The sequence below is a fragment of the Typopeltis vanoorti genome, chromosome 5, assembly GCF_054136105.1.
Source record: "Typopeltis vanoorti isolate ZY-2024b chromosome 5, IOZ_Tvanoo_1.0, whole genome shotgun sequence".
Classification (NCBI taxonomy): Eukaryota; Metazoa; Arthropoda; class Arachnida; order Uropygi; family Thelyphonidae; genus Typopeltis; species Typopeltis vanoorti.
The window spans coordinates 137,752,705-137,779,164 of NC_143553.1; the positions used below are offsets into that span (position 1 = coordinate 137,752,705).

Consider the following 26,460-nt stretch of genomic DNA (forward strand, 5'->3'; position numbering starts at 1 on the left):
ACTGGCACAGCCGACATCCTAGACATCGCCATTCTACACAACATCAAATACCAGCACAGCACTCAAGCACTGAACGAATTATCATCAGACCACAACCCAATCCTACTTCACTTAGGGAACAAAGATCAGTCACCTCCCCCCCCCCCAAACCTCCATCATCTGGGAGAAACTTAAGATAGTGCTACCAGAACACACTGGTCCAGTTCCCCGTATAAGAGCCAAGTAAGAAATAGACACAGCAATAAAGAACCTCACCAATCAAATCAATAAAGCCCTAACAACAGCCACACTGTCCACGATTACCCACAAACAAAATCGTCTCCCGGAAGAAATCATGGACTTAATAATGGAAAAAAAAAGACAACGAAAAAGATATCACAACACTCGTGCTCCCCAGGACAAAACAGCCCTCAACAGATTAAACAAATTTGTCCGAGAAGCTCTTCAGAACCACAGGAACCAACAATGGGACAACAAGCTCACCTCCATCTCAACAGCAGATTATTCTATATGGAAATTCCTAAACAACCTCAGGAACAAGCGCAAATCCCTCCCCCTCCCCTCTGCAAGCAGAACAGCACCTTGCATACACAGATGCTGACAAAGCCGAAGCCATAGCAAGAAACCTAGAGAAACAATGCAGTCCTTCATATGAGAACCTAAACATCAGCCACGTATACAAGATCCATCGTAAAGTCAGGTTCACAGTAAATCGTCCCAATGTCAATCCAAGTCCTATAATGCCTACCTCACCTACCGATATAATCGGCACCATCAACCATCTCAAGATCAAGAAAGCCCCAGGTCCTGATGGCATCACTAACCAAGACATCAAGGCACTACCACGCAAAGCCATAGCACATCTGGCAAATATCATAAACTCCATCCTCAAATGGCAGCACTTCCCCCAGTCACGGAAAATAGCTGATATCATCCCAATTCACAAACCAGGCAAAGACCCACACCTACCTGAAAATTACCGTCCCATCAGCCTGCTATCCAATTTAGGGAAAATAGCTGAGAAAATCATCCTCATCAGACTCCAAGATCATGTAAACCAACTAAATATCATTCCAGAATAACAATTTGGCTTCCGTCAAAATCACAGCACCACCCATCAAATCCATAGACTGGTAGAATACATCACTACAGGATTTAATTGGAATCAACACACTGAGCTCTCTTCCTAGACATCTCAAAGGCCTTCGATAAGATCTGGCACCAATGCCTCCTCTACAAATTTATCGCTAACCTTCCACTAAACATGATACACCTGATCAAATCATATCTCTCCAACAGGAGGATCCAAGTCAAAATCAATGAAACAGTCTGAACCCAACGGAAAATCTTCGCTGGAGTTCCTCAAGAATCACTGCTAGCCCCGATCCTGTTCAACATGTATATGGCAGACATCCCTCAAAATCCTCTTACATCCACCATCGCCCTTTATGCAGATGACACGGCTATTCTAGCCAGATCTCGCCAACCACAAGCCTCAAGCTACAAAGACTACAGAACAAATGCCTGCCAATGATTCTGGACGTCCCGTGGTTCATCAGGAATGCCCAGATCCACCGGGACATAAATATCCCCCACATCTCTCCATTACTACGCTCCCTAGCAGAGAAATTCTTTATGAAGACATCTACGCATCCAAACCAACTGATACAAAAAGCCGGAAACTATGACGGTAATGACCACTGGAAACATAAAAGACCGAAAGCCATCCTAACACTCAACGACGAATAACCACTTCTGCCCACTCAGGGCGGCTAAAATAGCTCACAAACCTCTCCCATCACTGCTCCCGAAACAGACAACAGGAAATATGAAAAGCGTCAAGCTTCACCCTCTGCGCCATATATGTCCTGCGTCCTTTTTGAGAATGATTCTGAACGCCCCGGTATGTTAGAAACAATCAACTTCATAGAGATACAAATATTCCTTATATTTTCTCTTTTCCACAATTCTTAGCATCCAACTTTTTCCTAAAGACGTCCACACACCCCAACGATTTGGTTCAACAACCTGCAGCATACGAAGCAACAGACATATTCAAATATAGAAGACCAAAAGCTATATTAGCCTCCTATAGCGATGCATAATCTCCATGCCCATTCAGGGCGAGCAAACTGCTCGTAAATTTTACCCTCACTGTAACCACAACAGATAGCGGGGAATATGAAAAGCACCTTGCTTCACCCCTAAAGACATAAATGTCAATTGTCGAAATACATAAGAAACACAATTGCTTTTCTGAATGAGACTAATCTAAACTTATGTATATTATATTATACGATTTTTCATGAACGTATGTAACATTCCTTGGAAACAAGTCAACGGACACCATAGTGTGAGGAGCAAACAGGCCATGGAGACTACCTTTAAAAGATGTAGGACCTCCTTTTGCTGCCATGAGTGAAGCAATTTTCCAGGGAATATTTTCCACAAGCTTACAATAGCGATCAATGGGAATTTGGGGCAATTCCTCCTGTAGGCATGTAATGAAATCCTGAACTCTTATGGGACGGACGTCCATTGACCTCCCCCGTCGCTCCACTTCATCCCAAAGATGTTCAATAGGGTTGAGATCAGGGTTCTGTAGAGACCAATAAAATGTTGCGATGTTCATGTTCAGAAACCACTCAGTTACAGCAGCAGCCTTATGACAAGGTGCATTGTTGTTGAAAGAGACAGAGGACAGTTCCATAGAAAAACCACAAAGTAGGAAGCATTGGCCTCGGTGTTCAATGTTCGCGACACCACAAACAGAGGTCCGAGGCTAAACCAGAAAAAGCAAGACCATACCATCGCACCGCCACCTCCGAATTTCATAGTTGGGGTTACGCACTCTGATAACAGACCTTCACCGGGCCTCCTCCCAATATCCGTACATCCGTCCATATGCTAAGTAAAGGGCGCAGCGTGATTCATCACTCCATAGCGCAGCTTTCAAAGCTTCGACGTCCCACTGTCCACGCTACCACTGAAGACGACGCATGTTGGTTCGGATAATCTGGGGCTTGCATATTGCGGTCCTACCATGGAAACGCATGCTGTGAGTCTCGGTTCAGAATGTTTTTGTTTAGACTCGTGTTCCAGTCGATCTCCGTATTCAACGTGTCGGCAGACGAATGGCAGTTATTACATATCATCCTTCGTAGAACCTTATGGTAACGTTCAGTGAGTGTGGTAGGTCGTCCACTGCAGGCTGCAATTGCAGTTGACTCCGTGCCCTTCCATCTCAGTATGGAAAGGCACGGAGTCAACTGCAATTTGACAATTTGTCAAACAATTTGCCGAACGGATAGGCCTGGAACATGGCATCTTATCGTAATGACTGTTTCAAACTCTGCCAGTTCCCTTCTCGCAGCCATTTCAACCGGATATAGTTCACTGATTTGGGAGTATCATATTCCTGCAATTTATACATGCTACAAACACGTGACTTGTTACATGGCATGATACACCACCACCCCACCTTCGAATTTCATAGTTGGTGTTATTCACTCTGGTAGGAGACGTGAGGGTGTCCATTGACTTCTTTCCAAGCAGCGTATATGTTGATATACAATAGGTGAACACTTATCAGACAAAAAAAATGACAAATTGTTTCATCACTTGCAATTTTTAAGTTGTGAAATACAATACGCAAAGTCAACTTTTTTTCTTTTAAATTCTCATCTTGCATGATCATAATCCTGAAAGTTGTAACTTTCATTAGTTCGTGCGTAGAGAACAACCAAAGTAAGTTACAACTTTCAAAAGTAGGACTTATACAACGATTCGTAAAGTTAATCATATTTAAAACATTAGATATTTCGTATGCATTCCAATTACTCTGCAGTACGAAATTCTACGATGAAGAACAAACCCATTTCAGAACGCAGAAACATCTAAAATCCGAGCAAAACATATTCTGGATGCTAACAAGATTATCACGTGCTTCCGTTTTCTCAACTTGAATATGATTCTGCCATTGATGCCATCTATTTACTCCACAAATTCTTTACCAAACTCTCATATCTGTGGTATGCAGTTCTCATCCACTGTTTTCTTTCTAAATAAGTAAGTTAAAATGCTAAAATGCATTTTAACTCACTGTCTTATATACAGCTACTTTAATGTTTTGACTAATTTCTCTCTTATTCCATATAAATTTATTCAGTTGACTTTCCCTAATACCAGCTTTACTCATTGTATTGTCTACTTCCGTATTTAATTTTCTATGTCCCTGCCCTATTTTCATAGTTTTCGGTTTCTTTGTTGCTGATTCATGCCATGATTGTGACGTTATTCAATGTATTCAGGTGGTCTAAGAACGTGTACGCACTTATTTAAGAGAATGACATCATCTACATAAAATAAATAACCGAGATAAACACTTCCGATTTTGATATAATAACAGACGTAATATATTGGTCTCATCGCTTACCTTCTTCAGCCATAAATGAAAACAACGCACCCTGACGCCGAAATCAATAAGGACAACATTGCTTTTGGGACAAAATATTTGATTTTTTACACCTGAATTAAAAAAAAAAAAAGTGAGACTTTATAATACGTTCTCACGTCAGAAGTGTTATTACGAGATGTCATTTTTTTTTATTATTTCATTCGGATTTGTCAATAAAATGAGTTAATAAAACTTCGCCGAGCCGATCTTGTATCACTTGAAGCCTCACTTCCAATGCTTCCCTCCAACTACAAGAAAATATACCACCACCTGATGTCAGTGTCTCCAACTTCGCCCTTCGTATATTCATCCTTAACCCTCTCATCTACAATGCTGCATATGCCACTCAGTTTTCAGTGGGATCTTCCATATAAATCGAAGTGTGCCAAACCAGATTCCGACATACAGTGGAGACTATGGCATAACATCTTGCCAACCCCTTCTAAGCTCTACAAATTTCAACTTAGAGAAACGGATCTGTGTCCATTCTATGAAGTTTCAGGTACCTTGGAACACACATATCTAACCTGTCCTGCTAAAAAAGCGATGATCACCTATGCTCTTAATACTGCCTCCGCGCACACAGCCATTGAGTTTAGTCCATACAGAAGAGAACAGACGCAGAATATGCAATTTCCTCTTCATCTGCGCTAAGGCCGTCATCTACAGTTTCTACCTAAAACACACAAGAAATAACCAGCACCCATCCATCACTGAATCGGAACAAACCCTCATGCGTAGCCTACGTCGAAAATTACAAAGCAGACTTTACTGGAACTTGATTACTACAAAGAAACAAGAACAGCCGCAAAATTCACAGAGAAACGGAATCCAACTGGTACTCTGTTCTGGATTGCCGACGACGAAACACTTCATCTGAAAAATAATTAAAAGTGACATTGAACTGTAATGTAATATTGACTATAACTAAAAAGACAATTCCTGTCTACCACTGATGCATCCTTTGCCTCCTTTCAATTGTTTATCTAAAACGAAAATCCTTTTTTTTCCCACTGTAATATATATTCTTATAAGCTACTCTATAATATAAAATGATAAGCTTTTTTTGTAACGTTTTTTGTGTCACGTTTTTTTGCCAAGTTATTTGAAACGTTTTGAAACTCAGGGGCTACCCTGATTGTCGAGTCTTCAAAATTCGAGTCATCAGAATTCAAGGAGAACCGGCCTACCAGTCCGGAACTCGGGGGGGGGTTCCTCCCCTCGAGGAATCCCCCTTTCGAGTCATCAGAATTCAAGGAGAACCGGCCTACCAGTCCGGAACTCGGGGTTGGGCGCCGTAGGTGTCAGGGGGCGGAGCCCCTCCTAGGATGTAAATAATCCTTTGTGTTGCCTATCTTCCTATGTATATTTTATCAAGTTGAAAAAAAAAAATAAAAAATATATATATATATTAGGATAACCAAGCAATTTTATATGCTTGGTTATTTTAACTCCTAATCCCAAGTATACAAACAATTAAGTTTGCGCCTGAAACAAAGTTCAAGTCTAAAGATGGTACAACACCAGGGCAACTCATTGTAAAGGTGGGTAAAGCTCTGATCACTATTCTTAGTATTTTCCCATAATGTAAAGCACATCTCACTAGAAGATGTATACTGCAATGCATTATGGGTGGGTTCATTTATTCCCACCATATATATATATATATATATATAAATAAATAAATAAATATATGGTGGGAATAAATAATTCCCACCATATATATATATATATATATATATATATATGGTGGGAATATATGGTGGGAATACTAAGAATAGTGATCAGAGCTTTACCCACCTTTACAATGAGTTGCCCTGGTGTTGTACCATCTTTAGACTTGAACTTTGTTTCAGGCGCAAACTTAATTGTTTGTATACTTGGGATTAGGAGTTAAAATAACCAAGCATATAAAATTGCTTGGTTATCCTAATATATATATATTTTTTATTTTTTTTTTCAACTTGATAAAATATACATAGGAAGATAGGCAACAAAAAGGATTATTTACATCCTAGGAGGGGCTCCGCCCCCTGACACCTACGGCGCCCAACCCCGAGTTCCGGACTGGTAGGCCGGTTCTCCTTGTTATATATATATATATATATATATATATATATGTTAAAGATACCAAGCAATTTTAAACATGGTTTTATACTGTATATAGAAATATGTAAATTTACATCTATGTAAAATGTAAATATTACAGTTTGCACATAATTCTTTGTCACGTTGAAAATGAGACTTTAGTTGTGGTTCCGGGGGAGTATTATTCTGCTAAGTGGTTGTTAGGCTACACCAACAGGCTTGCGTATTCCATTTCATAAAAACCTATGCATATAAGGATTATCTTTTTTTTTTTTTTTTTTGTAAAATTAAATTTAGAAGTGCATTTTTAACTGGGCGGATCATTATATCTAGTAATAAATAAGATTGCCAATGTATGACACTGAGGTTCTTTTATTATTATTATTATTATTCATGCTGAAGTCCGAGCGCCATTGTTTTACATGATCAAAGTTTGCAATCGATCGTACCAGGCGATATTAGGAGATGCTTCCTTCATGAAATCATATGCAAAATGAAACCTAACAATATAGTATGAATGTTTGCATTAATTTTCTATATAATTTTCTTTTTGTATATTTATAAATTTCTAATATTTTTGAAAAACTTAAATATTTTATAAATGAATACTTAACAAGCATTACAATATAAAATGAATTTTTAAAGTTTTAATTAAAATACAAAGAAAATTTTGTTATTTCTTAATTACACCATTTATCTAAATATATATTTAAAATTAATATTTGAAGAGAATTAAAATCAGTCATCGCGAGTTTTGATTGAGATTGTCAGTTAACTAACTCTTTCTCGATTATCTAACAAATTCATGAGAGTCGAGTCATTTGACTTGTGAATTGTGAAGACGTTTACTGATACTTGTTGAAGAAGATTTCGGCATTTTATGCCAGTACTTTTATCCAAAAAAATTCGCAGTTTTGCAGAAGTCTCGGCCAGACTACAACTGCAAGGTAAGCGGTTTTAGTTTTTGTTTTTTTTTCGTCAGCTTCTGACACATCACATTGATCGGCGTCATCGCCTATTCACATGCGATGACGCCGATAAAAGAGCAACAGTTGGAATCGGTGATCTCTACTTCCACCCAAAGATAAAGAAATGGAAAAAGACGGTCCAGTATCGACCTCCACTGCTTCCAAAGAAAAGGTGCCTCCGATCATACTAAGAGAAAAACACAGATAGTCAGCTCTAAGATCTACAATGTCCAGTTTACAAATTGATTACACAAAGGCCAAAAATATGGATGAGGGTATCAAGATACAACCCGCCACGGTGACAGATTACCGAAAATTAACAAAGGAAATGGACGTCAGAGGTATTCAGCACCATACCTTCTCACTCAGTTCAGAAAGAAAAAAAATTAAAGTGGTCGTCCGTGGCGTTTGTGAAGACATTGATCCAGAAGAGACAGCTCCTGATCTTAACTTACAGGATCTCCCACCTATTAAGGTCAGCAGAATGTATAGATCCAACAAGACTCCCATGCCGTTAATCCTGGTAGAGATCCACAAAATTTACAAAAATATTTACAACTTAAAATCAATTTGAGAGCTCATCATTACACTAGAGCCACTACGGAAAATGGGATCTTCTGGGCAGTGCCACGGGTGCCAAAAGTTTGGCCAAGCCCAGAAACTGTGTAAAGCTGAGTTTAAAAATCTGAAATGTGGGGATAGCCACCCAATCAATATCTGTACAAAGCCGAAAACCACCTCGGCTAAATGTGCCAACTGCGGTGGCCCTCATCCTGCCAACTACAAGTGATGTACTCAGCACACCCGAAAAACAGATAGCTAAACAGTCCTCCTTGGAGATAGCTAAACAGTCCTCCTCCTTCTCCTCTAGTACAAGAATACCAGAGGCCCCTGCACCACAGCTGGAGGATCGGCCTTCAAATATAAAGGGTGCCAAAGGCAAACAAGAAGCTATGCAGATGTGGCCCGTACAAACAAGGCAACACCAGAACAGAATCAACCAACAGCACCTACAAACCTGACAGCTGTTATTATGGCCTCTCTAGCACATGCTACAAGATTTCACCCTGTCAAATCCTTCAGCAACCTCCACTAAAAGATTCCTACGCGAAACAGAGGCCTTCCTCACAGCACTTATAGAGGAATAGAAACAAACTAATTCCTGCCTCTCATCAGATAGTTGCATGGAATGAAAATGGCCTCAGAAACAAAATTCTGGAGCTCGAAGATTTTACCCATGGATATCAACCAGATGTTATTCTAATAAGTGAAGCACATCTAAGACCCTCGGACAGCCCTAAAATAAGGGGTTATCTCCTATACAGACCCGACAGGTTAAACTATAGAGACGGCGGCATTGCCATCTTCATTAAAAATTATATCAAATTCAAACACCATTCTGTAAACAACCCTCCAACCACTAACTTTGAGGTCACAGGAGTGGAAGTATTCACCAGCTCGGTTGGCAGACTGAAAATCTACTCAGCTTAGAACCCATCCTTAAAAACTCTACTGCATTCTGATTTAAATGCCATCTTAGACATCAGAGAGTCCATCATTATTGCTGGAGACTTAAACTCCAAGCACGCTGCCTGGAATTGTAGAACCACCAAAAAGAATGGCTGAATGCTCTCCAACTACATAGCATCAAACTATGCTGTCGGGGCTGGCCCCACCGAACCAACTCATCTTAGTACGTTCGGCATTGCTGACATCCTGGATATAACTATCCTTCAAGATCTGTTATATTATATATAATCTGTCCCCAAACTTCAGTACAGCCTAAAATCATTGAACGAGTTGTCATCTGATCATAACCCAATTCTGCTACAGCTGGGAAAACAAGAATACCTGTCTTTTCCCTCTCACTCATTTATATCGTGGGAAACATTGTCAAAAGTACTTTGGGATTATGTTGGACCTGTTCCTCATATAAATTCTAAAGAAGATGTCGAAACCGTTTTCACAAGTCTCACCCAACAAATTAACTCCACTATAATAGCAGCACCTCCCACAAATCTGTCCCCAAGCCTAGTGGTCTTCCCGAAGACATTATGAACTTGCTAAGAGAAAAAACAGAGTAATAAAAGATTTCACAACACCAGCCTGCCACAAGACAAAACAGTTCTTAATAAACTAAATGCGGCAGAGAGAGATGCACTCAAATCTCACAGAGAGCAATTATGGGAAGAAACATTAGCCTCTATCTCACCTACTGATCATTCTATCTGGGAACTACTGAGAAATATCAGAAACAAAGGCAGATGCCTCCCCCTATACTTTCTGACTGGAACCTTGTTCACACAGATGTAGACAGGGCAGAAGCCATAGCAAAAAATTTAGAAGAGCAGTGCAAACTTCATATGAAACTTAGACTTCGATCACTTGTATAAAATTCACAGACAGGTGAATTTTATACAGTTTTAATGAGGTCAGACACTCATTAAAACTTCCTGATGCCGGTGCTGACATCTTGCACCCACATTACCTGCTTAAATATATGATATTATAAAAATTTAGAGAACAAAAAAGCTCCTGGTCCAGATGGCATCTCAAATAGGGTGATCAAGCTGCTGCCTCGAAAAGCTGTAGTGCACCTGACCATAATAATAAATGCAATCTTAAGGTTTCACTGTTTTCCTTCCACCTGGAAACAGTCTGATTTAATCCCTATTCATAAGCCAGGCAAGGACCCGCACCTGCCTCACAATTATCGTCCTATCAGCCTCATCTCTAACTTGGGTAAGATTGCAGAGAAGGTCATCCTCTCACTACTTCAAAACTCAGTAAATGAACTAAACATCCTTCCTAAAGAGCAATTCGGTTTTCGGCAACACCATAGTACTACAGAGCAAATCCTCAGAATAATTGAATATAATACCACCAGCTACAACTGGTGATCAATACACTAGAGCTATTTTCTTGATCTATCCAAAGCATTTGACAAAATAGGGCACTTCGGATTGCTACATAAACTTGTCCCAGCCGGTTTCTCACTGAAAATAGTACATCTAGTTAGATTATATTTACAGAACAGAAGCATGCAAGTCAAGATCAATGGTACTACCTCATCCCAACGCCATATCTTGGCAGGAGTACCGCAGGGATCCCTGCTGGCTCCAATGCTATTTTCTATATACATGTCAGACATTGCGCATAAACCAATGTCATCCATCATGCGGATGATACAGCATTATTAGCCAGATCTCTACGGCCACACCTCGTTACTAAAAATCTTCAAGAAAGTGAAGAGAATGGTTTTCTTGAAGAAAACCATTACCTTCTCTACTGGAACACTTACCTTCTCTATTGGAAAATGTAACATTACTTAGAAGTAATGTTACATTTTCCAATAGAGAAGGTAAGTGACCACAGATTAATAAGAAATGAATACAAATAAATGTAAAATAAAACCAGAACTGGATTAAAAACGTACTTTCAGTAAATATTTATTGGTTTACATAGCATAATGAAACAAGGTACTCAAATTTTGAAGTACTTTTGAAAACCAGCATTCGGTACTCGAAGTACACTGTGTTGCAAAAGTCACCTGCACATCCTCATTTTCGGGAATAATGCTCACCACGGACAAGCCATATTAAACATTAACTGCTAGGCGCGACTGGAACACAACTGGAGCATACGTTTGATTTTTTGGTTGGTTTGACTGGAGGAAATAACGTGCTATCGGTATTTTCGAGCAAATAATTCACCTTTAGGTAAAAAATCCTTTATAAACGTTCTTATTATCTTAGGCAAGATTCGAACTGGGGATTCTTTTCCACCCGAAAGTAGCGTCGATACACTAGGCAATCGAGGTTTCGGAATGAACGAAGATGAAGAAGAGATTGTTCTGTGAGTTTGCAGTTGAACTATCAAGGAATACTGATTAGATGATAAATGTATTTCAAAAGATTTAGAAGACAAAGGGAGAATCATGAATGCCATCTCGGACGAACAGTGTCCATGGAAGTGTTTGTGTGGAAGAGTATAGAGCAGCCTGGTGAAGTATATTTACAGACAGGCTTGTATAAAATTTACAGACAGGCCAGACACTCATTAAAACTTCCACATCACCTGCTATATATGATATTATAAAAAAATTAAGGAACAAAAAAAGCTCCTAGTCGGACGGCATCACGAATATGGTGATCAAGCTGCTGCCCCGAAAAGCTGTAGTACACCTGACCATAATAATAAATGCAATCTTAAGGTTTCACTATTTTCCTTCCACCGGAAATAGGCTGATTTAATCCCAATTCATAAGCCATGCAAGGACCCGTACCTGCCTTACAATTATCGTCCTATCAGCTTTATCTCTAACTTGGGTAAGATTGCAGAGAAGGTCATCCTCTCACAACTTCAAGCTTCAGTAAATGAACTAAACATCCTTCCTAAAGAGCAATTCGGTTTTCGGCAACACCATAGTACTACCCAGCAAATCCTCAGAATAGTTGAATATATTACCACCAGCTACAACTGGCGTCAATACACTAGAGCTATTTTTCTTGATCTGACCAAAGCATTTGACAAAATAGGGCACTTCGGATTGTTACATAAACTTATCTCAGCCGGTATCTCACTGAAAATGGTACAGCTTGTTAGATCATATCTTGGCAAGAGTCTCCATGCCCATCCAGGGCGAGCAACCTGCTCATAAAATTTTCCCTCTCTGTAGCCGTAATAGATAACGGGGAATATGAAAAGCTTCTTGCTTCACCCCTAAAGACATTAATGTCAATTGTCAGTTATCGTTAAATTATTTTGTGAGAATTTTGTTTGTTTCTGCTAGCTGATTGCATAACATTTCCCAGTAATAGTAATTCCTATTGTTTATAATTTAAGCCGTTTTCTATTTGGATTTAAAGCTTAGTGATCAAGAAATATTTAGTTTAACTTTCTCTGAAAAGTTATCACGAAAGTTTACGACAAATTTTAGAAGTGCTGAAAAAGTATAATTAAAAATTGATTATAAATCAATAATTAAAAAACAAAAAATGCTAGAGAAATACTTGTATGATTTAAAATAACCTTTAAACTTTCTTTGCACGTTCCGATAACTATTCCAGGTTTTGCATATTATTAAAGTTTCGTCCATTTTCGGCATTCGACGAAATGCTATAAGAATTGCTTTGTAAAATAGAACACTTACTTGCAGCATGCCAAGAATTACTCTGACCAAGATTATTGACACCAACCCTACTGAAGCAGCTAACGGAGTTAGCAAGGTAAGGATGGAGGAAGCCAACAAGCAAGTGGCACACAATCGCTTTGCACCTATTGTTTGAGCCAACCATCCTCCTGCTATCTGGGTCAAACTGTATCCATAGAATATCGCTCCAAGAATGGAACCTTGAGTTGATGCACTCCACGGATAAGTTCCCTAAATGACGTGAAGAAAGAAAAAAGGATTTAAAAATATAAATAAAAATCATTAAAATCCTTCACTTGCTTGATGAAGAAGCAAAGAATTCTAATAAATATGCAATTATTATTATGCGCAGGCCCATACTATATCATGTGGGCATTCAAAAATAAGTCAAACAGAACAGTAAGAAAGAATTATTATGCTAATTTGTATTAAAAAAAATAACATAGTAACAATAGATTGTACTTGAGAATGCTTATTCAACATCGTCTTCCTGATTTCGTATACCACATAAAAATAAATAAATAGCAAAAGAATTTTGTGGGTATTTATGTTTAGCTCATCGTTATAAGCATAACGACGATTTGGCATTCAGAATATTTTTAAAAAAAATCCTGTTTTCTCAGTTTTAATATCGATCGGATAATATTTAGTGGCTAAACTTGAAATAATAATACAAAATTTTATGTAAAAATGTTAATAAATAAGTATGACACCATATAAGCAAAACCTGCTTTAAGTTCATTTGTTATAAAAAAAAAAAAATCAGACACAAGAATGCTATGCGGAAAAACGTCTTTCTTTGTGATTGTTTAGATCCATATTTCAATCGTCGAAATTGCTATAAAAGTGTCGATTTAAAAACAATTTTCAGAATCAGCCTTAGTTACCTTCTGTCGATTTTTAAATACAGGTAACGATACCCTGCTTTGTTCTTCTTTAGGTTTGCCAGGGGCTCGCTTCTCAGGAGGAGTTATATTAAGTTTTGGTGGTTTTGAAGTTGAAAGGATGATAGTGCTTTTTAATCGGATATCATTTGCTACTGTTTCCGGGAATGAAGAAAGCGACTTTTCGATGTTGATTGATAAAATCAATCTTTGGAATGTGATCTGGAGTGAAGTTGAAACCTTTCTTTAGTATGTCGGCTTCTGGTTTTGATAATGTGTACTCTAAAAGATTGAAAATAACTTTTTCATCTGGGAGACTCGGTCTTGAGTTGGATTTTCTTTCATAAAGTCTATCGAATTTTTTAATTTCAGATTTTTTACTAGTTAGAAAAACCTTGTCAAAACTATTTTGAACCATGCGGTCAAGAATATTCTAAACGTTGCTATATATGCTGCTAGAGATGTCTTCAAAAAGTTCTAAGCATCTTAGGTCTATCTTGTTAACTACAAATCTAACGTGTTGAATTCTTTCACGGAGTAAAGACAAAGATGCCTTAAAGTAAATACGTTTCGCTCTTTTTGATTGTATTTGCTCTTTAATAGTTAAAACCTTGGGAATGATGTTGAACTGTGTACATCTTTTTAAGAAGGTTAGATGGTTTAACATAGCATAAGGTTATACAGAGCATAAGGTACGTTCTTTTGAAAAACTTAAATGTAAAAAAGCGAGAATGGTAAACCATCTCACCTTCTTAAAAAGATGTAGACAGCTCAACATCATCAACATTATCAGTTCAAAGGGGACAATGATGTCCCCTTTGGGAGATGCTAATCTTCTAGTGAAGAGCACAGCTATACTCTTCTGATGGTTAACTTGTAATCGCCAGTCGGCAAACCACTGTTCTAGTTTTAGAGGGTTTTCATAGATTTTTTTTGGTTAGAGGTGTGGATGAAGTGATCTAGCTAATACAGCTGTGTCATCTGCATAAAGGGCCAAGATGGATGACATTGGGTTATGCGGAATATCTGCCACATAGATTGAAAACAGAATCGGGCAAGTAAGAATCCTTGTGGAACCCCCGCTAAAATAGAGTGTTAGGTTGAAATTGTACCATTTATTTTGACCTGCATTAATCCGTCCATGAGATATGACTCCATAAGCAGTACTATTTTCAGCAGAACGTTAGCAATAATAAGTTTGTATAACAGTCCATAGTTTTGTCAGATTTTGTCAAACGCCTTTGCGATGTCTAGGAATACAGCTCAAGTGTGTTGTTTCCAATTAAATCCAGTGGTGATATACTCAATCAGTCTATGTATTTGTTGGATGGTGCTACGATATTGGCGAAATCCAAATTGTTCCTATGGGATGATTTTTAATTTGTCCACTGTATCCTGGAGAGGATGATTTTTTTCAGTAATTTTCCCTAGATTTGAAAGCAGGCTAACGGAATAATAATTTTGGGTAAATGTGGATCTTTGCCCGTTTTATGTACTGGGACTATGTCTGCTATTTTCCAAGAGGAAGGAAAATATTATAATCTAATTGTTGCGTTAATTATGTTAGTAAGATGCACAACAGCTCTGTGGGGCAATAGCTTTATAACTTTGTTTGTAATGCCATCAGGACCAGGGGCTTATTTATTCTTAATGTTCTTTATTATGGCGATTATTTCCGCTGGTGAAGTAGGCTTGATCAAGCAGGAACTGTGCATCTGACATGCCAGTGATGTTTATGTTTTCATATACTGGTCTACATTGCTTTTCTAAATTCCTTACTATAGTTTCTGCGTCCGTATGCACAAGGCCCAAGTCTGATTGGAGAAGGGGAAGAGATTTCCTCTTGTTTCTGAGATTTCTCAAGAGCTTCCAGATGGAATGATCATCAGGGATGATAGATGTTAACTAATTTTCCCATAGTTGGTTTCTATGATTTTTTGAGAGCATCTCTGACTAGGTTTTTCAGTTTGATGAGGATTTTTTTTATCCTGAGGAGCACGTGTATTATGATATCTTTTCCTTGCTTTGTTTTTCTTTCTTATTAAGTTCATGATGTCTTCCGGAAGACGATTGGGCTTGAGGGTAGTTTTGGTGACTGCTGTCAGAGCTGCATTGTTCTGGCTTGTGAGATTTTTATTGTTATTTCAACTTCTTCCTTAGTTCTTATACAGGGAACAGGGCAAATGTATTCCGGAAGTAATTTAGATAATTTCTCCCATGTTATGAAAGAGTGTGTGTGAGGGGGGGGGGGACAGTTCTTGTTTTTCTAGCTGGAGTTGAATGGAGTTATGATCTGATGATAATTCATTCAGTGTTTTGAGGCTGTGTTGATGTTTAATATTCTGTAGAATAACAATAATTGTAACTCATCTGTAATGATTGCTAGGATGTCAGCAGTGCCAGTTGGACTGTAATGACTTGGTTCGGTGGGACCTGTCACAACAGCATAGCTAGATACTGTATAACTGAAAAGGATGTGGACATTTTTGTTGATAGATCTGCTGTTCCAAGATGAATGTTTAGAGTTGAGATCTCCTGCTATAATAATGGGCTCTCTAACGTCAAGGACGGCATCCAAATCAGAAAATAGCAGAGTCCTTGTCGGTCAGTTGTAGGCAGCATAGGTTTTAAGTATTCCATCTGTGTTGATGCGAATTTCAATACCTGTGATCTCATGATTAGTGGTTGCAAGGTTGGTTAATGCATGGTGACTAACGTAATTTTTAATAATGGCCGTGCCACCGCCTCTGTAGTCAAGCCTGTCGTTTCTGTGGAGCTCATATCCTTTCAGTTTATGGTTAGCTGCAGGTCTTAAATGGATTTCATTAATTAGAATAATATCTGGGTGATATCTCTGAGTGAATTCTAGGAGTTCTAAGGTTTTATTTGTTAGGCCGTTGACATTCCAAGCTATAATCTGTAGAAAATCAGAGAGAAATCTATTTCTGATCATCAGTGAGCGCAATTAGAATGGACTAGTTTCATACTGGAATCGTTTTGTAGAATTTAATGAAGGGTTGGATTTACTAAGTCTTGAAGCATATTTGCAAGAGAAGCTGTAATGATTCCTGTTAGGTTTGAATGTGATTATGATTGATCCTGATCTTGTGTTATCTTTTTTTAGGGAACCAAAGCTTCTGATGTCCGCATGCCAGAGAAAGAGGTAGACTGTTTGTTAGAATCTGTCCTTTTATTTTTCGGATAGTAAATGATTTAGACTGGCAGAACAAAATATACAGTTTGGGTGCTGCTATAGACCAGGTGATGGAATAGATGGTGGAGATAGTATGCATAAACAAATTGATGAAATGAGTGGAAGGAGGGTAATTATTATGGGAGTTTCAACTATGGTAACATTGATTGGAATGAGGAGAGGATACATGTGAGGAAGGAAATGGATTTTATTCAGTTATTAAGGGATAATTATTTGAGACAGCATGTAATTGAAAATACTAGGGGTGTGAGAGTGCTTGACCTGGTAATAGCATCTGAGAATTTGACTGTAATGAATATGACCATGTTGCCACATATTGGCGAGAGTGATCATAAGGTCTTGACCTGGCTAAAGGTGTGGAATTTTCGATTAAGACAGGGTATATGTGGAATTACCGTGCTGGCAAGTATGACAAGCTTAGGAGATTGCTTGGATCAGTGTCATGGCATGCACAACTGCAAGGGCTGAATGTCGATAGAGCATGGGAAGCAGTCAAGGAGCATTTACAGGAGGTTATAGCTGATTGTATACCTAGGGTCCGAATAGTAAAACAAGTAGGGGTTAAATGGATGAATAACACCATTAAGCTTGTGCTGCAAAATAAGAAACAACTGTGGAGGGAATTTAAAGAAAGAAGTGACCTGCAGGCACACGAACGGTATAAAGTGCAGTCCAGAAGAGTAACGAGTGTGCTAAAAAAAAGCAAAAGCGGATTATGAAAGGAAACTAGCTATGCAAGCTAAAGAGAATCCAAAACAGAGTTTTCGATATGCTGCAAGCAAAAAAAATAAAAAAACTGTACACGGCAAAATGATTTTAAGGAATGATGATCATGTAAGAAGGTCACGGAATCAGTCGATATAGTGGAGTTAGTGAGCGAGCACAAGGGTATATTATCCAGGTGGTGACATTGAAAAAATGAGGGAACCATTAGTTTATACGGGAATTGTGATGAACGAAGTGAAGGTGAATAGTCTATTACAGAACCTTAATGTGAATACATCTGTGGGATTGGATGGTATACCGGCACGGGTCTTACGTGAAGCGGCTAAAGAATTATCAGTGCCCTTGACCATGTTGTTTGATCTGAGTCTCGGGTCTGGTTTAGTCCCGATGGTGTAGAAAGAGGGGAAAATAGTTCCACTGCATAAAGGAGGATCCAAGACTACTGTTGCAAATTATCGACCGATCAGCATATCAGGAGTCGTTGTCAAGGTTTTGGAGAAAGTAGTCAAGGGAAAAATACAGGAATGGATTTATGAAAATGAGATACTGTACGGGGGACAGCATGGCTTTGTGAAGGGTAGATCACGCCTCAGTAACTTGTTCAAGTTTTATAACATAGTGACGGCTGAACTGGATAAGTTTAATGGGTTTACAGTGATACAGCGGGACCTGGCTAACGCATTTGACAGGATACCACATGGAATTCTAATCCGTAAACCACAACATATGGGAATGGATATAGGATTGGTGAGATGGATAGGTGGGTGGATGATGGAGAGATATCAGAGAGTAGTTTATTCAGGAGTAGAGTCCAAAAGACGGGCTGTGACTAGGGGTGTGCCTCAGGGCTCTGTTCTTGGACCACTGCTGTTTAATTTGTTCATTAACGATATTGGGAAGGATCTAAGGGGAACAGTTCATTTGTTCGCTGATGATGCCAAGTTAGGTAGGCGATAGTGAATGCAGAAGATGTCAAAATCTTGCAGATCGATTTGGATAGATTGGAGTTCTGGGCTAAGGAGAATGCATGTCGATTTAATCTGACAAAATGTAAGGTTATGCATTTTGGGGTGAAAAGATTAGCAGCAGTATACCACATTGGTGGAACTGTATTCCAGGAGATTGATGAGGCCAGGAAATTGGGAGTGTTGGTGGATAGGGAGATGAAGTTTAGGGGGCACATTGCAAAAGTAGCTAAATCAGCTCATCAACTCACTTGGTTGTTGAAAAATACCTTGACGAGCAGAGACAAGCAAGTTATTGTACCTCTGTACCGAGCCTTGATAAGACCTCATCTCGATTACTGTGCCCAGATTTGGTCACCTCGGTTCCTTCTTGATGGGGAGGAGGTGGAGAGGATCCAAAGGCGAGTGACTAAGATGATAGCAGGTCTATGGAATGAACCTTATGAGAACAGGTTGAAGATTTGTGGGTTGCAGAAATTAGTTGATAGGCAGAAAAGGGGAGATATGATTGAGACATTCAAATTGCTAAAGGGTTTCTATAGGATTAATTCAAAGGATATTTTTGAGATCAGGACTCGTGGTGGGAGAACTAGAGGACACCTATGGAAGCTGGGCAAGAGTATGGTTATCAAGGGTGTTAGAGCTGGGTTCTTTACTTTTAGAGTGGTAAATGAGTGGAATAAGCTGCCAGAGTCTTTTGTGGGAGGGAGGTATGATATATACTGTGAGAATGTCGTATAGTTGTGTGGACATGTTTAGGGCCTCCCTCGATGAGTCTAAGGACTCCTGGAGTCGCCCGTAATAATAATAATAATAATAATAATAATAATAATAATAATAATAATAGTAAATACATCCTCTGTAACTGTTTAGGTGTGGGCCACTGCAGTTTGCACATTTAGCCCGGGTTGGTGCAGGTGTTAGTTGGGTGGCCTTCATCACATTTTAAGCACTTATATTCGGCTTTACATAGCTTTTGACCATGTACGTACTTCTAAAGCCTTTTCCCTTAAAGGTTCAGGAGTGATCCTGACCCCACAGATTGAAGTTACATCATAAATGTTTTTGTAGGAATTATGGATGTCTACAAGGACTGGTGTCATTCGTCTCTTGTCAGCTCTTAGCATTCTGCTGACTTTAACTGGTGGTAAATCTTGGAAACAGGATCTGCTGCTATCTCCTCTGTGGTGATGTCTTCTAACATACCTCGAAGCACCACATTTCTCATAGCTGAAGGATAAAGTGTCGTATTGCATATCCCGATCGTCCATTGTTTTGGTAATCTGCGGTAATCTGCCACTGTTGGGGCTGGATCTTTATGCCATCATCCTCATTTTTGACTCCTGCGTATGTTATTTGCAGATCTACCATAGTGGACCTTATAGACTCCATCTGTGTTTTTCACGAAGATAATCGGAGGTACCTTCTCTTTAGGAGAGGTAGAGGAGTCAGAAATAGGACCATCTTCTTCCATCCCGTCAACCCTGTGCGGTTCTGTAGTTGTTGTTTTACGCTTCTTGCGTACATGAGTTTCTCCACGAACTGTGGGAATGGAAACGACCAAATCTAACTTCTCCTCCACTGGAGTGGTATCTTCACTCTTCTCATCGTCTGCTGTCATGGAATATAAATTTAGGAAGCCAGGCCACTCAAGTTTGAATGTTGTCAATTGTTTTTTCAACAAACTCAATGCCAGCTTTCTATCTATAAGAGTCTGATGCTCTTATAGATCAAGTGTCTCTATAAGAGCATCAGGGTCAATTTCATTCATGATTATTGGAAAGAAGAGCGTTGAATCGCGACTAATATTGTAGTCCCGAGAGTCCACTTATGAAATCCCGTAGATCAGAAGACCTACCTGTAAGGAAAATCCTACAGACCCAAAAATCTGTCTGCTAGTAAAAACCGCATAAAAGAGTTAAAAAACGCATTAACTACAGGTTGTAATTCCGTGTTTTCACTTGGCCTCAACTCAAAATTCCTACTTTCCTAAGAAATCAGGTGGGGCCTACACAGCTCTTTGACCTCATGCACTTTTCGTGCAGAGAAAGAGAGAGAGAAAGTAGGATTCGAGTTGGGTGGTAGCCAGTGCAATGTGAGAAACACCTCTGATAATAAAAACAACCTGATCGAACGCGGTTATTTCACTCTCTCTTATGAGATGACACATACCTGGCCATCTTGAAAACTAGGTGAAGCTCATATGCGCTTTTTTTAACATTGCTGATCTAAAGGGTGAAGCAGATGCTTTTCATATTCCCGCTATCTGATGAGGAAAACTATGAGTGGGAAAAGATTTGTGAGCCTGTTGCTTGCTCTGAGTAGGCCTGAGGATTATTCATTGGGGTTACAATTTAAGATAGCTTTCGGTCTTTTATGCTTAAAATAATCTGTTGCGTCGTAATTTGACGCTAGTTGAATTAGTTTGTTAGGGTGAACGGATGCTTTTGAGAAGAACGTAGCTGCTGTAGTCTGCATGAAGGTACAGATATAAGGGACATTTGTGTCCCGGTGAAGTTGCACAGTACGTACAACCCATGGTGCGTTGAGGATCGTTGTGAGACATTTATTTTGCACACGTTGTAGTTTGAGTATATTGGTATTGACGGTATGGCTACAGGCCGGAGAAGCATAGGTGAGTATAGGACGAATCATCATTTTATATATAAGTAACTTGATTCTGATGCTCAATTTATTGTTCCTATTGATTAAAGGATAGAGCTCCGCAATGATTTTTGATGTCTTTAGACAGATAGTCTTGACATGGGAGCTGAAAGTCAGTTTTTTGTCCATCAGTACGCCAAGATATTTGATCTCAGTAAGCCATTACATTTTTGTGTTAAATAAGAGGATGTCTCCAGTAGGAAGCGTTGGCGAATAGCACTGCTACGTTCTTTTGAGGATTTACTTGGAGTTGCCATTTGACGAAATATTGTTCGGTTAGCAGTAGATTTTCCTGCAGTTTCTTGATTGCTAGATGCGGTTTTGAAGATCTGGCCAATATCGCAGTATCATCTGCATATAGGGCCTTGATAGATGATGACAGTGGGTTGTGCGCGATATCACACATACAGTATATATGGAAAATAGAGTCGGTGCCAGTAGAGATCCTTATGGGACTCCAGCCAGGATGCACTTTTGTATTGAGAGTGCGCCATTTAATTTAACTTGCATGCGCCTATTGTACAGGTATAACCTGATCAGTTGAACCATTTCCAATGGTATACCAAAAGAAATCATTTTGTGTAGTAAGCCATAATGCCAAACTTTGTCAAATGCACTGGCTATGTCCAGGAAAACAGCCCAGTGTATTGACGCCAATTAAATCCTGTGTTAACATATTCCACCAATCTATGTATCTGTTGTGTGGTACTGTGAGATTGGCGGAACCCAAACTGCTCCTCAGGAAAAATATTTAGCCTGTGCACTAATTCTTGGAGTCTGGTGAGAATAACTTTCTCGGCGATTTTGCCCAGGTTTGAGATGAGGCTAATTGGTCTCTAACTTTGAGGTAATCGCGGGTCTTTTCCAAGTTTATGGATTGGGATTATATCTGCTAACTTCCAGTGGGAAGGAAAATATTTGCAGCGTAAGATGGAGTTTATTATGTTAGTCAGATGCACAATAGCTGTTCGGGGTAATAGTTTTATCACCTTATTGGTGATTTCATCAGGTCTAGGAGCCTTTTGGTTTTTAACTTTCTGATTATGTCGTATATTTTTGCAGGTGATGTGGGTGCAATTTGGCTAGAGTATGTGATAGAAGATTTGAGCGTAGATCTGACGTGTCGGTGGATTTTGTATATGTGATTGAAGTCGATGTGGTCGTAAGAGGGTTCACATTGGCTCTCTAGATTTCTTGCTATTGCCTCGGCTTTATCTGCATCAGTATGGATGAGGCCAACATCTGTTCGGAGAGGCGGAAGAAGTTTGTTTTTGTTCTTGATCTTTCTGATTAGATTCCATATGGAGTGGTTATCAGGAGAGATAGAAGTCAATTTTTCCTCCCAAAGTTGACTTCTATGCACTGTGAGGTCATCTCTTACTGCGGAGTTGAATCTATTCAAGATTCGTTTATCTTGAGGTGTTCGGGTGTTGTGATATCTCTTTCTTGCCGTGTTCTTCTCTCTGATCAAGTTCATGATGTCCTCCGGCAAGTGATTTGGTCTGCGGGTAGTTGTGGAAGTAGTAACTGCTGCAACGGCTGTGTTAATTTGTTTAGTTAGATCCTTTACAGCTATTTCAATTTCATCTGTTGATTTTATTATCGCATAAGACCAATATATTTTGGAAGTACCTTGGATAGCTTGTCCCAGGGTATGAATGAATGCGGGGGGGGGGAACAAATTGTCTTGGTTTCTCAGCTTTAATAGAATGGGATTGTGATCGGATGATAGATTATTGAGCGTCATTATACTGTACCGTAGTCTTACATTTTGTAGGATAGCTATGTCCAAAACATCAGCCCGACCGTATGTGTTATGCTGGGTAGGCTCGGTGGGGTCTGTCACAACCACATTGTTGAATCCTGAGTAGTTCGCTAGTATTTGTCCATTTTTGTTGACAGAACGACTGTTCCAGTCAGGATGCTTAGAGTTAAAGTCGCCGGCCATGATGACAGAATGTCTGTTTGGGACGAGCTACTTCCGCATATGTTCTTGTCTGTGGTTGCTGAGTTGTTCTTTTTAGAACCTCTGGCTTCATCTGATGGGCTTCTAAACCTTTATGATGATCTTTGAGAGGCTGTGAGTCAGTAATCTCTGATGCAGATCTGCTGAATGAGAAAGAGTATGTTTCTACCTCTGATTTTCTATTTCTAGGATTATGAGTGCATCCTCTGTAGTTGGCAGTGTGAGGACCGCCACAGTTGGCATATTTAATCGGGGTAGCTTTTGGCTTAGTGCATGTATTTGCTGGGTGGCTGTCTCCACATTTTAAATATTTAAATTCAGCCTTGCACATTTTCTGGGCGTGGCCAAACTTCTGACATCTGTGTCACTGCTAGGATGATTTTCAGCCCACAGATGGACGTCAGGTTGTATATGTGTTTATAAGTTGGACTGATCTCTACTAGTACCAGTGGCATTGGAGTCTTGTCTTTTTTGGTCATTCTACTGACCTTAATGGGTGGTAAGTCCTGTTGGTGCACTTCCACAGCCACGTCTTCTGTGAATACATCCTCAGATACACCTCTGAACACCATCTTGAGGTTTTTCTCCGATCCGAGTGAATAGGTATGGTACTGGATGCCTCTGGCATTTAATTCACCTGTTAGCCTTCGATAATCCAACACTGTCCTGGGTTGAATTTTGATACCATCTGCGACATTCTTCGCATGGCTATATGAGATCTGGAGATTGGACATCGCAGTCCTCAGTGACATCCATATCTGCTTCTCACGGAGAATAATCGGAGGTATCTTTTGTCTAGTGGAGGCAGGAGAGTCTGTAACAGGACCGTCTTCTTCCATTGCATCCGCTTTGGGTGGTTCAGAAGCTGCAGTTTTGCGCTTCTTGCTTGCGCGGACCTCCTGGTAATCACTATGGTCTGTGAGGGGATAATCATCAGCTGTTGTTGCTAGTTCGCTGGCGCTGTCTTGAGGAATGCTAGAGGGAAGTTCTGAGAGTTGATGGTCATCTGTATTAACTTCTTTTATCTGGTGAATTACGACTTTTCCTGGCCAACTTGGTGTGGAGTAGATTACCTACATGTTTGAATATTGCCAAAAGTTCTTTGAAATTAAGTTCTTCAAATGGCGTATCCATGGCCGGATCCAGACTCTGTTCCGTGGAGCAGAGTCTGGATATATAGCAGTTGCTTATCAAGTATATAAAACAACAAGTAGTGGCAGTAGACTTAACGTATCGCCCTTGTTGTAAATTTAATCGACTTACTTGCGTAACCGTTCTTCAATATATAAATAAAACCTTTTGTTTTTAGTAGCAAAGACTATTTACCACTAGTAAATTAACTAAACAAAAAAAAAAACCTCCATAAATCACATTTTTCTCAAACTCATACAGGAACTCGTGCTAGCACAAAAATCAACGCTTCACTAATAATGGGCTCGAAGTCCTCAAAAGGACTGGCTTAAAGGGGCGAAGCAAGAATGCTTTTCATATTCCCCGTTATCTGTCGAGGATAGTATATATAGGGATAAGGTGTTATTGAGCTATTAAAGCTCTGATCATGTATAGGGATAAGGTGTTATTGAGCAATTAAAGCTCTGATCATGGCAGGAAGGTAACAGCAATAGCCGAATCTCAGTTAGAACTTCATTGGCTACAGCATTGCCATCCATTACCCTCCAAGGGTATTAATCACCGCATCTCACGGTCGATTCTCTCCTCCTAATATAATATATAATATAATGCGTTAAACAGACACACCCCTATATAATCATTCTTATATAAGAAATAATATGGTGTATTAACAACATTTTGGATTTGATGACAAAAGTAACGTATTTTGTGATTACACAGTACCGCCTAAATTGATCAAAATAATTTAGAAAGTACGCATTTAGCAATGTTATAGAAATATAATATTTTTGCAACACTTACCAACCTGTTATCGAAACAACTCTATTTTTAGAATCTTAAGTATAAACGTCACGTCGACTAGAAGCGAAACAAACCTATTTTTCCATGACATCATCATCAGTAACCTTGCTGTATCTCGAAGACCCTAACAAAAAGCTTTAGAAGTTGCTTAACTTAAATCCTAATGAACGTGTAATCTCGAAGTAGACAACTTTATCACACTGGCGATTGAGACTTAATACCATAATAAATAAATCACAATTTCTTCACAAAGTTTACGTCATACACGTACTACTAGCTAGTCGTGTAATGTGCTCATGAAAATGTCCGTGTCCATTCCTATAACTCTATTGTATAAATCAGAACCATGCAAGTTATTTCCCATAACAGTGATGCGAGTTTGGGTTTATGACAAATCCTAAGAAAGCTTTTTTTTTTTTAAATCATAGATGAGATGAGATGAAATGTAGTAATTATACATGTAATTTACGGTAAATAAGTTATTAAATAAATAATTTGTCGCACATATTGCATCTAGCTTCAGCCAGCATAGCGTGCAGAAAATAACTAAAATTAAAAAAAAAAAGAAAAAATATTACCATTTTTTTTTATCTTGTAGTGCTTACTGCTCTTCCACATAATAAAAGCAAGTACAATAAGTTAACATCGAAATATGGAACCCCCCTATCTGTCACAATACATTCTTCTTACACAAACAAAACTTATTTTATTTTATTTATTTATTTATTATTATTTTTATAACAAAGAAATTTTTATCTCCTCCTTAGTTACTGTTGGCTGTATGAATAGTATATGGATTTACACGCTTTTGAAAAATCTTGTTTTTTCTTTATGAATTTATAAAAGTTTAAAAAAACACTCATCCTGATGTGTCATATTTTTACGTCATACGAATGACGTCGTATGTGACATCATTGTGTGTGTGTGTGTGTGTGTGTGTGTGTGTGTGTGTGTGTGTGTGTGTGTGTGTGTGTGTGTGTGTGTGTGTGTGTGTGTGTGTGTGTGTGTGTGTGTGTGTGTGTGTGTGTGTGTGTGTGTGTGTGCCAGTTTCTATATTCTCGTTTTGAGATTTGGAATGATGATAAGCGTTCATATCTGACAACCGTTGATTTTATCGATTAGTAAACAATTAATTTGAAATACTGTAATAATAATAATAATAATAATTACATACAGACATCTCCAGGGAGTCGGGCTCATCGCGGGTGATCCATTTCCAAAACATTAATCAGCAATTATGAATACCTCTACTCTGTCATATTTTGTCTTAAAATCTTTCACCGATAAAGCATACTGGTAATGCATTCCACTCATTCACCACTCCCCACGAAAAAAAAAAAAATGGTCCTCACTCCCTTGCTAACCACACTCTTACTCAATTTACATGGATAACCTCTAGTTTTCCTCACATTATTCATGTACGGAAATATTTCGTCTACATCAAT

General features: G+C 38.9%; 1 protein-coding gene across 1 annotated transcript in view; it reads right to left on the bottom strand.

Moving 5' to 3' along the window:
• Positions 1–26,460, bottom strand: part of LOC150106861 (sialin-like) — an 80,551-nt gene that overhangs the window by 15,204 nt on the left and 38,887 nt on the right. The window contains exon 3 of the mRNA XM_090392770.1: positions 12,665–12,895. Coding sequence (XP_090248896.1) covers positions 12,665–12,895 — 231 coding nt within the window. The remainder of the gene's footprint in view (positions 1–12,664; positions 12,896–26,460) is intronic.